Below are 14,288 nucleotides of genomic sequence, written 5' to 3'. Positions count from 1 at the left end.
TCATTTACTGCTCAGCTTTTTTTTTCTTCCCATTACCATTTATCCCCCTGATGCCATCTTCTACCTCCACCCCTCCCTTCTCTTTTTTTTTTAGTTTTTTATTAGTTAAGGTATTACAAATGTGTCCTCATCCCCTCCATTAAACCCCTCCTCCGCCCTCCCCTTCTTTTTAATTGGAGTATTTTGATGCAAGTCTCAGACATGTCATCTACCTGTAAATATCATTGAAACATGCATCCTTAACAAAAAAGACATTTTTTTGGTTATTTATATCTATTAACCTGCCACAATTTAATATTAGTTTTTAACTTGTTCATACTCAATTTCCTGAATCATCAATTGAGAATGATTTAAAGTCTTTATTGTGAGGCTCAATCTGGTTCAGCCCTCTGTAATTTCTTTTTTGTTGTTGGTTGTTCTGTTTTATTTTTAAGGAAATTAGAGGTAGGGGGAAAGTCAAGACTTTTCGGTGAGGGGGTGAGTAGAAGTGGAAGAGGGTATATGGGGGATAAATGGTGATGGAAAAATGTAAAAAATAAAAGACATTAGGTGAATCATCAGATCTTGTTCTGTATTGTAGCCTTGTATAGACAGCAGGAGGTGAATGGAATGATTAGAAGTAGTTAGGACTTACTGTTTTGAAATTTATATTAATTGTCATGAATTTCTTTAAAAAATATATATATATACGTATATATATATTTAAATTCTTTATTAGTTAAGGTATTACAAATGTGTCCTCATCCCCCAAAAATATATTTTTATTGATTTCAGAGAGGAAGTGAGAGGGAGAGATAGAAACATCAATGATGAGAGAGAATCATTGATTCTCCCTGGGCATATGCCCTGATCTGGAATTGAATCCACTATCTCCTGCTTCATAGGTCAATGCTCATCTACTGAGCCACACAGCCAGGGGATTTGAATCTAGAGTTGTGTTCTAAGATTGTAGCATTTGCATGAGAAATTGGTCCAACTCAGGTGATTGGTTGATTGGAAAGGAAAAACATGGGAAGCTTTCAGAAACAGAGTAAAAAGCTATATTGGTGAGGACAGTAACGTGTTCACTGAATTTTAATGTTAGCTGAAAGCCCCTAGCCTCAATCTCTAATTCTTTTCTGCCCAATTTGTTTGAGAAATTCATCCATTCCTTATGTACTCCTCATTGAAGCTCCATTTGTTGGTAGTGAATACAGTAGAAGGGTGTAGAGCAGTGGTTCTCAACCTTCCTAATGCCGCGGCCCTTTAATACAATTCCTCATGTTGTGGTGACCCCCAACCATAAAATTATTTTCGTTGCTACTTCATAACTGTAATTTTGCTACCGTTATGAATTGTCATGTAAACATCTGATATGCAGGATGTATTTTCATTGTTACAAATTGAACATAATTAAAGCATAGTGATTAATCACAAAAACAATATGTAATTATATATGTGTTTTCCAGTGGTCTTAGGCGACCCCTGTGAAAGGGTCGTTCGACCCCCAAAGGGGTCACGACCCACAGGTTGAGAACCGCTGGTGTAGAGACAATAAGGAAGAGGAGAGAACAGACTCCCATGGCTTTGTTTTATTTATGATTTACTTTTAAAACTTGACCTGATGTCTGGTGTCTTTTGAAACTATGATTAAGGCCTACACTCAAATCCTTGTACACAAGCATAAAAAGGGCCCTAACTGGTTTGGCTCAGTGGATAGAGCGTTGACCTGCAGACTGAAGGGTCCCAGGTTTGATTCCGGTCGTAGGCACATCCCCACTGGGGAGTGTGCAGGAGACAGCTGATGGATGTTTCTCTCTCATCGGTGTTTCTAACTCTCTGTCCCTCTCTGTAAAAAGTCAATAAAATATATATTTTAAAAAAGCATAAAAAGGTACATGCTGACCTTTTGCTAAAATTTCAGTGGTGACCACAGTGTCAAGGCCCCGCCCTCTGTCTGCTTTACCTACCAGGGGGCCAGTGCCATCCCTGCTGTCCCAGAACTGCCTTATCTTTGAAGTCTGTGGTTTCCATCTGAGGCTACCCACCTCAGCCCAGTGGAAATCCTGTTGAGAGAAAATGCATTGCCCAAGTGACTCGCCTGCTTCCTCCCACCCGCAGGCTTTTCCTCTCTCCTGGGGGACCTGCCACCCTCTAACAACTACTACATGTACCAGCAGCAGCCGCCGCCTCCTCAGCAGCAGCAGCAGCAGCAGCAGCAGCCGCCGCCACAGTCACAGCCCCAGCAGTCACAGCCACAGCAGCAGCCGGCACCAGCCCAGGGCCCCTCGACTGTAGCGGGTGCTCCTCCACTGCACACCCCAAGCCCAGATGGTTGTACCCCACCAGGGGGGAAGCAGGCTGGTGCTGAAGGCTATGGGCCTCCCTCTGTGATGGCCATGCATCCACCCCCACTTCAGCATGGAAGCTACCTCCCTCATCAGCACCATCCCCACACCCACCCTGCCCAGCAGCCGCCGCCACCACAACCACAGGCACAAGGCCAGGCTCCTATCAACAGTACTGGTTTTGGTGAGTAAGATGGTACAGGGAGATGCTGGGGGAGGGATGGGGGACGGGACCGGGGCATGAATGACTCCTTTTTCGGACTCTGGCATGGAGGTCCAATTGGTGAGGAAGTAAATACCGAGTCTAGCCTCTCCGTGAGAGCTCATCTGAACTAACAAGTTGCTACTTCAAGCTCTGTATTATTGAAGTTGTAGATAAATTGGGATTGTTTTGTATATTCTCCTGCCTATGAGCTGAGCTGTCAATACCTAATGCATAGGTAGCTTTACTTGTCCTAAATCTCCAGGGAGGGAGATTCTAAAACTGTCTTGGTAATGCAGTTGATAACCTGTATAGATGCAGGAATCTTACATGTAGTCAGTCTGCTAATGAGCTGACTGCCATCTAATACTCTTATGCCCCACTGTGTCCTCTTTGCAGCCTTTCCTCCTGACTGGTGCTCCAATATTGACTCCTTAAAGGAAAGCTTCAAGATGGTGAATCGGCTCAATTGGTCCAGCATTGAGCAGTCACAGTTCTCAGGTTAGTGATGACTGAAGAGAGGAGGGAGCCATTGGAAGTAGACAGACCCAATAGAAATCAGTACCAGAAGGAGATGGTTAAGTGAAGTTTGAAGATTTTATTGATTTCCCTCCGTATTTCACAAGGTAGATGATATTGATATAATTTCCAAATTAGGTTTCATAAATTTAGCCTTATCTCAAAACATGACCATGGTTTATCCTAACCAATTCTGTCCCTGGGAGAGAGGGAAGGCTCTCAGGAATTCAGAAAACCCGGACCAGTGGTTTGAATTTTTGTCACCATTTGCTGACAGTATGACCCTGGCTAATTCCTTCAGCTACTTTGAAACTTTGTTTTACTCATCAGTAAGATCAAAATTAAAATACAAATTTAGTAACAAGCAAGTAGAATGAGAGTTTGAACATGTAGAGCTCTAACGGATGCCAGTTATAATGGATAATGGATTTAATCGGTGGTGTTGATTTGTGATGTGGTTGGAACAGTGAGATGGGATAGATCCAACAGGGGGCTCTGGGCCTCTGCAAGGTTAGCCTTTCTTGCTTCTCTGCTTGTAGAACTGATGGAGAGCCTGCGACAGGCAGAGCAGAAAAACTGGAGCCTGGACCAGCATCACATTGCGAATCTGTGCGACTCCCTCAACCACTTCCTTACTCAGACTGGTCACGTGCCCCCTCAGGGGGGTTCCCACCGGCCACCAGCCCCTGCCCGAATTGCTGACTCCTGTGCCCTCACCAGTGGCAAACAAGAGCCAGCCCTAAACCAAGGTACGAACAAAGCTAGTGGCCAAGGAGGTGGAGACTCTGATGAAAAGGGAGGGGGTGGAGAAGGACAGAAGAAAATGGAGAGAAATCGTCTAATGGGCAGTGATCCAAACTGAGCAACAGGACAAGTCTGTTCACCACATTGACTGAACATTTATCTGTAAAGTCCTGAAGAATGCCCAAGAAATAGACCGTGTGATTCCTGGATGTGGAAGATGAAAGTTATGTAAGAAAAGGGAGGAGAAAGTCTCCATTCCAAATTTGTGCTCAGTAACCCATAGCTGAATCATAGCAGGTCAAGTCTTCATTCTCTACACTTACATGATCATCAAACCAGTGACAGAGAGACTCAGTGACCCTATTTCTACATTTGTCATCCTTCTAATGCCTATGTTATTCCACAGTTCTCTTATTGGGGCCCTTTATACCCTCAGGGGTGAGGATTGATAGCTTCTGCAGAAAGTCTTCATGCCCTTTGGGGCTATAGAACAGAGCAGGGGAGGGGAAATTAAGGGGAGGGAGAGGACTGTTCTTTCCCTCACTATGGGACCCTGCTTCATTGAGTAGAATGATCCCACTCAAGTAACTGTGTTCTTGTTTGGCAGTGAATTCTTATGGGCACCCACAAACCCCCCACCTATACCCTGGCCCATCACCGATGTATCCAATCCCCACCCAGGACTCAGCAGGATACAATCGCCAAGGTAAGAACCAGGAAGCTTGTTTTCCCACCAAGCACTCTGTTCCCTGACCAGGTGTCTCACTTTCTTGTCTCTGGGTCTTCATTCCCTGCACCTCCTGGCAGGAATGAGCCTTCGTGATTCTAAAGGCTGGAGTCTGGGTCACCTGCTACTGAGGTGTGTGTCATGGGAGACTAAAGTAGACATTTACTTTGAAATTATCTGGTACCTGTGATAATAAAAGGCAGTAAAAGCATGACTATAAATAAAAGATAGATACACAGAACATTTATGTCTAGCTTTAGAAGCTGAGAGAGATATACTCAGGCAAATAAATGAGCATGATATGCAAAACATAAAACATAGCTGCTTTGTGTCCATGGCTACTTTCCTGTTGCCTGACCTCTAGTATCAGGGGTCTGGGATGAAAACTACCTCAGATGGTAGGAGTGCCAAGGGAGACCCAAAGTTATCAGAAATAGTACAAAACGAACTGTTTCACTTCAAATCCATTTTAGAAAAATCCTGCCAAACCACAGGCGTTTTCAATTTTGGGAGTGACATTGGAATCTTTGTCCTTGTATTCCTTACACATATAATACATACACAAATTTCTGTACTGCTTTTCAAATATTAGTACATCTGTATGTTTTTGGTCCTTATTACGTAGTCTGTGTAAGTATAAGTGTAATGGCTGCTAACTGTTATATTGGCAAGGAAGCTGGTTTGCTCTGGTTTATTTCCTGGGGCCTCATGGAAGTTGTGGCTGGAAACAAAAATAACTCAGGGATAAGAACAATAGGTTCACCAGACATCCCTCATGGTATTTGGGGGCTGAGCACTGTCCATCTAACTGATAGAATAGCTTCCCATCTATTCCCCTTTTAATGTCTTTCTCTCTTCCTGATAGCACACCATATGGTCCCTCGGCCGCCGGTTCCACATCCTGGTGCCAATGAGGAGATCCCTGATGACTTCGACTGGGACTTGATCACTTAGTGCATCACAAAGTGTGACTCTCAGCCCAGGGCTGGGTGGTGAAGCCTGGCAGTGGGGAAAGAGCAGCCCCAGCCCATCCCTTCTCCCCTTATCTGTATATAGATATACTATATATCCTCTTGTTTTGTTCTTTCTCTGTCAGAGAAGTCACCGCAAGATGCTGCCGAAGATAACCCCTTTGTCCTGCCTCATTCTTCCTCTTTCTTCTTGTTTCCCCCTGATTCTTTTATTCTTATTATGTTACTATTACGATTATTGGTTATATGCGGTCCCCGGTCTCCTATCCCTATACCATCAACCATGTGCACCCCTTGCTAATTTAAAGTCATCTGGCTGGAAGGCGAGGCCATGAGAGCTACAGAGAAAGGTTTCAAACTCGGATTTACCTTTCACTCTGAGATATTCAATGCTAAACATACCTTTCGACCTTAAGTTGTTTTCTGTTCTTATCAAATCAGTCCAGGACTAGAGAGGCCACATTACCAAGTAGAAGGACCTCAGACACTGCTTGGCAGCCAGGACTTTGCAGGTTTTACTCAATGGTGCTAATTTTGTCCTCTGAGCTCTTCCCTGTCCCTTCATATTTTCAGTCCTTACTTCCATTGGTCCTCTTTCCCCATTAAGGGCAAGAGTGATGGTGGTGGTGCCAGAAGGTGACAACAGAACCCTAGTGGAATAAGAGGCCTGGGTTGGGTGGAGTAGAACACTGCAGCGGGGCAATGCAATGTAAAACATTCAGGAATTGGTATATAATACTATATCAAATCAACGTCCATTGGCTTGTTCCTACGCCAGTGGTTCTCAACCTGGGTCGCGACCCCTTTGGGGGTCGAACGACCCTTTCACAGGGGTCGCCTAAGACCATCGGAAAGCACATATATAATTACATGTTGTTTTTGTGATTACTCACTATGCTTTAATTATGTTCAATTTGTAACGATGAAATTGGGGGTCACCACAACATGAGGAACTGTATTAAAGGGTCGCAGCATGAGGAAGGTTGAGAACCACTGTCCTAAGCCATTCTCGAAGGGAGATAGGGTGGGCCTGAGTCAGAATCTGGCTGTGGTAGGAGTGAGGACAACTATTCCGCATAGGCTCGGCTTTTTGGAGATGTTTTCGGTGTAACCGTTTGGCTTTTTAAACAGAATTTTCTCTGGAAATGTACGGTGGTTCTTATCTGCATTTACAGGTTAGTCTTCAACCCCCTTTCCCACTCAGCAAATATTATGTTGTCCTCCTTTGGTTGTTGGCTCAACTCTCCTACTCACCGTACTTTCTTCTGCCATTTTCCGGCATTCTCAAGATAGAAAAGTAACCCGTGCTCACTCTGTGTGTCATCATGTCCTAGGGCAGGACGGGAATCTCTTTCCACCGATCATAGCAGAACCAACCGGAATTGGTGGTAGGAGGGTGGGGAAAGGAAAACGGAGCTGGCATAGACACAGGAAGGAACTCTTTCAGTTCTTTAATCATCTAGGCAAATGCTCTGTTGGAATCCAGACCATTGGGGCTGAAAGGTTTACAGTGGTCTTTGGAAAGGGTGAAGGAGCTTGGTAATGTGGAGTAAATAATCTAGAGGGAAGAGTTCAGTGAGAACCAAGGGAGACCCCTCAGAAAAAGGTATATGGATAACTTCTCTCCTTTAACAAGGAGTGGCCATGATTTATTGCTGCAGAGTACTTAGTATATATTGATATTAACTGTTGAATTGTAGTTATGAGTGGGAAGAACAGTTTTACTTCCATTTTTACTTCTCTGAATGTTTAATTTCTGAAAGCTACAGGACATAATGTATGGACTGGACAGGGCCACTCTCTCTGTGATTTCTGCTTTTTTGTTCATATTTCTTTACTTACTGATGATTTCCAAAAGATTTAGCTTTCCACTCCTGCTTTCCCCCCCTCTCCCACCCCCACCTACTTTAGAAGGGGGTTCTATATGAGAGTTTGTGGAAGATGTCCAGTGAGGCTGAAGTAAAGGGGCAGGAAAGGGCAGTTGACTAAAGAGCACTTTATTTCTTTGAAGTTCTTTGTAAGAAGTGGGGGTGTGAGTGGCTTGAATCCCCCATTGTGTTGGAGGGCAGTTAGTGGGGTTGAAGTATGACATAATATTTTAAAATTGGGGGAAGGAGAATTTCTCATAGAGGGTGGCACAATGCCTTTGCCCAGTGTTTCTATTTTGGGCATCTTTCTTATTTCTTCCAAACAAGGTGCCTCCTGCACACAACTTCCTATCTGTTCTCCCTAAGATGCCCCCTTTACATGTTATCACTCCTCTTTTGTAAACTCCTTTTCTACTCAGATTCAGGCAGAGTTTGAAAGGGTAGGCTAAATCATCCATGTAAATGTCCCTTGTTTAGAAATCGTCTGTGTCTTAAAGAAAACTAGTCTCATTAAGAACTCTGGTGGGCTGCCAGAGTAACTGAAGTTTGGGGCTAGGGCTGGAGATTGGCTGTCAGGCTTCCTTGGACTTAAGGTCCCTTTCACTAAACTCAGCCTTGCTCAGTGGCAGAGGAAAAACATGACCCTCTTTGGGCCTGAGTTCCTATTCCCCACCATGAAATGGAAGAATACTACTTTTTCTTGTTGGTTCAGCATTGCTGGGCTGGAAGTATAGTCATTGTTGTTGTATTGGGTGATGTGTGCAAAACTGCAGGAGTTCACTGCCTGCAAGATGAACTACGGGGGAAAGTGGAGGAGAGGGACAGAAGGAGCAATTAATTGGTGTAGATCCACTCATCCCTGCCTTCCTCTCTTTAACCTCTATGTTTCTGGTTTGGTGAGTCCTTCCTACCACTCATAATGCTTTGCATTGGTGCAGGCTGGGAAGGGGGGTATGGTCTCACAATTGTTGTTGTTGTTTTTTTGCATGCTTTCATAATAAAAACCAAGAAGAATGTTTACGGTTTTATCTTATTGATGCTGGTCTCAAGTTTCTTCTATGCCAGGATAGGAAGGGAATGTGAAGTATTTGTTTTCAATTGATCTTTTGCCCCTCCCCACCTCATACCACAGGGTTTGATTAGTAGACTATTTTTTGGGGGGGTGGGTGGTGGGACGGATGAGAGACAAGAATGTACAGTATGCCATTAATGTTCTCATTTTCAAATGCTGTTAAAAATAGTGAAATATTGTTGAGAGGGACAGTCACCCTTTGCAACTTGGTGTATGGACAAGGTTGCCATGCTTTAATGCTGGGATATTTTAAAGATTAAATGTACTACAATTTGGGGAGGAATTGGGTCATAATAAGAGGTACTCCCCAGAGTTTTTTATAAGCAATGAGGGAATTTCAATTTTAGGAATATTTCAGATTACGTTTCCAAGGTAAATGGTAATCTAGAAGGAGTCCAGCAATGCCAACTATTCATTCCTCCTCATATCCTGTACTCTAACCTCAGGAGTTCGGGACTGATACCTAGGGTCTTGGGAGATTTGTTGGGATTTCCACAAGCCTAGCTAACTGCTAATACAGCAAGACTACAGCTATTCCCAACAAGATTTATTTGCTGCATATCTAGAGATTATGATATATTGAGTATCACACAATGAAAAGAATCCACGAATCTAGGAATCACGAGAAAGAAAGCATTTATTCCCATCAAATCTATAAGCAGATTAAAATAAAAATTAGCATTGCAAATATACACCATATTAGACATTACCTTACAAGTGAAAGAATTCCTAGTTGTTTGAAATTTCCTGTATAATACTTTATAACAAATTTGTAGCCCAGACCCTCTCTCAACTTCTAATTTTCTATTTTTAGATTAAATTATTATATTCAGCATAGATAAAGCTATATTTAAGTACTAACAAACCTGAAATTTTAAAGGTTTAACACATGCAGGCTTATATATAGAACAAATGAGAAGGTAATAGGGAGTTGAACAGTGCTTTTATAAAATGAAAGGATAGATGGAAAGCCATATGTATGTACGTATGGTTGGAATGGAGAGAGAAAGTGGAAGAAAATATGTGGTCATGAACAAATGAAAGTGTAATGGTTAATGAATATTGGAACTCTGGATAAACAAGAAATATGAATATGTGCTTGGATAAAATTCTTCATTTTGCAAAATCAGAAGTCATTTTATCATTATCTACAAAAATGATCAGCATAAGTTCATGACTTAGAAACATCATGGCAAATATCAGAAGGAACATCTAAAATTGTGCAACGGTTATTTCAGAAATGGGAGTGGGAGGGCAGAGTGTGGCAGGAAACTTGTCATATGTCATTATAAACCTTGAATGGCTTTAAACTATGTGTATGTATTACTTTGATAAAGTTTAATTTAGAAACCCAAAGATGTACACATCTGGTAATTATAACATGAATGATGTTTTAATAAGTTTGATGGTTTTCTTAGAGGGTACTCAGTTGTTTTTCGGTGATTTTAAACTTTTGACATTAGAGGTTAGTAAAGGTACAAATTCTAATATGAAAGAAGGCTTAGGAGCAGAAGAGAAATAAGGGAGTTAAGGCCTTTAAGACAAAGAGTAGAAGGCAGATGGCTCTACCAATAGGCAAATAGAGAAAACAGATAAGAGAACTCCTCATAGGGCAGCTTACATTACAGATAATGAGTAAGTTGTTAGATGCCTTAGTAGTCTGTGTTTACACGAGATCTTATTTAGTTGCAATAAAGGAAACTTGGAATTGTGTCCTGTATCCATGAGTATTCCAAATAGGAAGTGTCTGGCATTGTACTTGCTTCAGACTCATACATCCTTGTTTTCATAGACTATTTCTTTTTCTTTAAAAAAAATATATATTTATTGATTTCAGAGAGGAAGGGAAAGGGGGAGAGAGATAGAAATATCAATGATGAGAGAGAATCATTGATAGGTTGCCTCCTGCACCCCCTCCCCCCCCGGGGATCAAGCTTATAACCCAGGCATGTGCCCCTCACAAGAATCGAACCCGGGACCCTTCAGTCTGCAGGCCGAGGCTCTATCCACTGAGCCAAACCGGCTAGGGTCATAGACTATTTCTTCAAAAAAATGAGAGAATCATTGATAGGTTGCCTCCTGCACCCCCTCCCCCCCCGGGGATCAAGCTTATAACCCAGGCATGTGCCCCTCACAAGAATCGAACCCGGGACCCTTCAGTCTGCAGGCCGAGGCTCTATCCACTGAGCCAAACCGGCTAGGGTCATAGACTATTTCTTCAAAAAAATTTTTTCTATCTATCCACTGAGCCAAACCGGCTAGGGCCATAGACTATTTCTTCAAAAAAAATTTTTCTATTTCACTAAATGTATTGGGGTGACATTGGTTAATACAGTCATATAGGTTTCAAGTGTACATTTCTATGATACATGATTTGTATATTGCATTGTATGCCCACCAACCAAAGTCAAATCATCTTCTGTCACCATATGTGGCCCCTTTACCCTTTACTACCACCCCAACCTGCACTTTCTCTTTATTTAAAACCATCCCCACCACCACCAACAGTATAACAATAAAACCATAGAATAAATGATCACCTTTCACTTAGAGCTAGGATAATTGGTTTTATAATGAACCTGGAAGGGAATTTCGATATACTAAATAAAAAATTTAAGGATGGAAAGAAACATTTTACAACAGACTAGATTCTCATTTGTCTCAGGTGGCTTAGTTTGCGATAGAAGTAGATTAATTTGTGCATTGTCTCTCAGACGTAGCTTTCATCAGAAACAAGAGAACTTGTTTTCAAGTTAGGATGGACCAGAGAGTTCCCAGGTGATGCTGATGTCACTAGTCTGGGACCACACTTTGAAGGCCTCAAGACTGAGTCTTTGGTGTTTTCCGAAATCCCTGTTCACCATGTCCCTTGCTCTTTTAGAAACATGTCAAACTTGGTGAATATCTAAGAAGCTCTTGTGCTTGGGTCAAATGCTTGGGTCAAATGGTCCAGATTCTCACACAGCTGTACTGCTGTTTCTTCCATAAAAGCCTTTGCTTTGGGTATAACTGGTAGAATGTGTGTGCCCCTCACTGAAAGCTGCCTCCAGAATGCCCTGCACAGACTGCCTTGCTTTCTTCCTAAAATTTTTCCCCATAAGGGCATAGAGGAAGGGATTGAAGCAACTATTCGCAGATGCTAGGGCAATGGACACATGGTCCCAGGATAGCAGAGCTTTCTTCAAGGGAGTCTCTGAGCCAATAAACAAAAAGAGGACTCCAAAAATATGGTATGGGGCCCAGCAGACAATGAAGACAACCACCACCACTATGGCCACCTGGAAGGTTTTGCTCTGAGCCTTCATAGAGCGACCCCACATTTGGAAGATAATGAGACTATAACAGGTCACCATGACAATACAGGGCAGCAGGAAACCAATCACTAACCTAGTGATGGTTATTATCCACTGGGGTGTTGAAACTTCATTGTAATATTCAGGATAGTCCTGGAAATCTTGTGATGGCTCAATTGTGTATAGGGCATTACTAGAGGTACTAGAGAAAAGCTCTAAATCGGTAGAGAGGAAAGCATCAGAGTCATGCGGTGAGTTAATTCTGTGATCTTCAATGGGCAGGCCAATGGGGATTGTTGGGGAGGCCTCATCAGCAGGTTTAGTTAAATTATAATATGGATGTTGATCAGATAATCTAGTTGAATCCACAGGAACTGAATCTCCAGGAGGTCTTTGAAATGTTTCAGCATGGAGGAGCGTGGGACTTGTCCAAGGATGATCATTTCTTTGTGAAGAGAAAGCATCTGACCTGTCAACCAATTCTCCAGGCAACTGAACAATGGGGTTGTCAAGAGATGCATTTTCTGGTTGATCATAATTGTAGTATGAATAATCTAATGAGCCACTGGTACCAAAATTGTTGCCACATATAGTACGGTTGTCTAGGGTGAACACTTCCCGGTACATGAACGCAGGTATACACATTGCAAAAGCCACCACCCAGATACATCCACAGATAATGAAGGCTGTCCTTACATTGCGGTGATTCTGGCACCAGATGGGCTTGAGTACCAAAAGGCAGCGGTCCAGGCTAATGGCAGTCAGTAGGAAGACACTGGCAAACATGTTGAGGATGATGATGGAAGGAATGACCTTGCATAGGAGCCAACCATAAGGCCAGTGTCCTTTGAGAGCCAAGTGAACCAAGGAGAAGGGTAAGGAGAGGCAGCAGAGAAAGTCTGCCAGTGTGAGATGGAGAAACCAAACAGTGTTCACGGTCCACTTCATCTTTAGGCCAGCCACCCACAGCACCAGCCCGTTGCCTGGCAATCCCAATAAGAAAGTGAGGCTGAGAATGACCATGGACAGAATTACTGGGGGTTCATACAAAGGCTGGGAGTGTATGGCAGTTGAATTGGTCTCATCCGGGAAATACGCCATTGCTAAATTTCTGCAAAAAGAGAAACAAACATATTTAAAGTAACATTATCTTTTTAAAAATGGGTATCTTGGAAATCTAACCTTCCCACATAATGATGTAGAACTGCACAGGCCCTTATACTGTTTTAGTTTATATTCCTTGATTTCACATTGAATAACACAAAACTTTCTCTGATAGACTATTTACTTAATTATTAAAAAATTATATATATATATACATATACATATATTTGATTTTAGAGAGGAAGGAAGAGGGCCAGAAAGATAGAAACATCAAGAGAGAATCACTGAACCATGCTAGTCAGGCTCGGATAGACCATTTAAAATCTGTATCTATTTAAGTGTGTATCAAAATAACCTAATTTGAAAGTTTATATCAATGTAAATTTCTCCCTTTTTTTGGACTTTTAATCTCTCATTCTCCACTGATTACTTTCCTTACTTAATATTCCCTATTAAAAACAAACAAATGAGTCTAATTCTCAAACAATAACTTTTAATTTTTTTAAAAAAATATATTCTTTTGATTTCAGAAAGGAAGGGAGAGGGAGAGAGAGAGAGATAGAAACATCAATGTTGAGAGAGAGAATCATTGATTGGCTGCCTCCTGCACGCCCCACACTGGGGATCGAATCCGCAACCCAGACATGTGTCCTTGACTAGACTCGAACCTGGGACCCTTCAGTCCGCAGGCCACCACTCTATACACCAAGCCAAACCAGCTAGGGCAAACAATGACTTTTATATTAGGGGTTCCCAACTTTAAATCCATGAAAGGGCTTTTAGAAGCCCCATTTTTACCTCAAATGATAGGGAAATTTTTAACTTTAATATTTTCATTTCCTTGAGGATCAGAGGTCCATCCATTCTCTACCAGATTTTCAAAGGACTCACCACAAGAGAAAAAGATCCTAGACTCAATTATATCTTTTAGATACAACATCAACTTTTCCTTTTGCTGTGCAGGTTCTCAAGAGTTGTTTACACTCTTGGCATTGATTTTTCTCACCACTCATTATTTCTTTCTTTTCTTTTGTATTGAATATAACAGAAACAATAACTTTATATTAACAGAAGCAGAAAATATGCATAAAAATATAGACAAATAAGAATAAGAGATTTAAGAGGAGAAACCAAGATGGCGGCATAGGTAGACACCAGAGATTGCTGCCTCGCACAACCACTTCAAAAATATAACTAAAGAATCCCAGCAACAACACAGAGCGGGTAACTATTAAGGAACCAGCTCTGGATAGTTGACCTCTCCAAATCAGTTTTAGCTGCAATAGAGAAGCCGTATAGCCTCAGAGGCCAACCCCAGAACACTGCCACCCAGAGGCTGAGCCACAGACTGACTTTTTGCTAAACACAAAATAAGGCAGTCTGGGAAACAAATACGGCCTGCTTTAAAATAAGGACTGTGGTTTACAACACAGAGGAACCATTTATTACAGGGAAACTCAA

General features: G+C 42.0%; 2 protein-coding genes across 3 annotated transcripts in view; one reads left to right on the top strand and one right to left on the bottom strand.

Moving 5' to 3' along the window:
* The window catches only part of FOXJ2 (forkhead box J2), a 26,801-nt gene extending 20,968 nt beyond the window's left edge, over window positions 1–5,833 (top strand). The window contains exons 6-10 of the mRNA XM_015564595.1: window positions 2,101–2,511; window positions 2,929–3,030; window positions 3,588–3,797; window positions 4,400–4,498; window positions 5,385–5,833. Coding sequence (XP_015420081.1) covers window positions 2,101–2,511; window positions 2,929–3,030; window positions 3,588–3,797; window positions 4,400–4,498; window positions 5,385–5,473 — 911 coding nt within the window. The 3' untranslated portion in view covers window positions 5,474–5,833. The remainder of the gene's footprint in view (window positions 1–2,100; window positions 2,512–2,928; window positions 3,031–3,587; window positions 3,798–4,399; window positions 4,499–5,384) is intronic.
* Window positions 5,834–10,892: 5,059 nt separating this feature from the next.
* Window positions 10,893–14,288, bottom strand: part of C3AR1 (complement component 3a receptor 1) — a 17,356-nt gene continuing 13,960 nt past the window's right edge. For both annotated transcript variants that reach the window (XM_006764751.2, XM_006764750.2), the window contains exon 2: window positions 10,893–12,834. In XM_006764751.2, the coding sequence (XP_006764814.1) occupies window positions 11,388–12,824 (1,437 nt within the window). In that variant the 5' untranslated portion in view covers window positions 12,825–12,834 and the 3' untranslated portion in view covers window positions 10,893–11,387. The remainder of the gene's footprint in view (window positions 12,835–14,288) is intronic.

The sequence above is a fragment of the Myotis davidii genome, unplaced genomic scaffold (genome assembly GCF_000327345.1).
Source record: "Myotis davidii unplaced genomic scaffold, ASM32734v1 scaffold1721, whole genome shotgun sequence".
Classification (NCBI taxonomy): domain Eukaryota; kingdom Metazoa; phylum Chordata; class Mammalia; order Chiroptera; family Vespertilionidae; genus Myotis; species Myotis davidii.
This window is presented reverse-complemented; position numbering and strand designations above follow the sequence as displayed.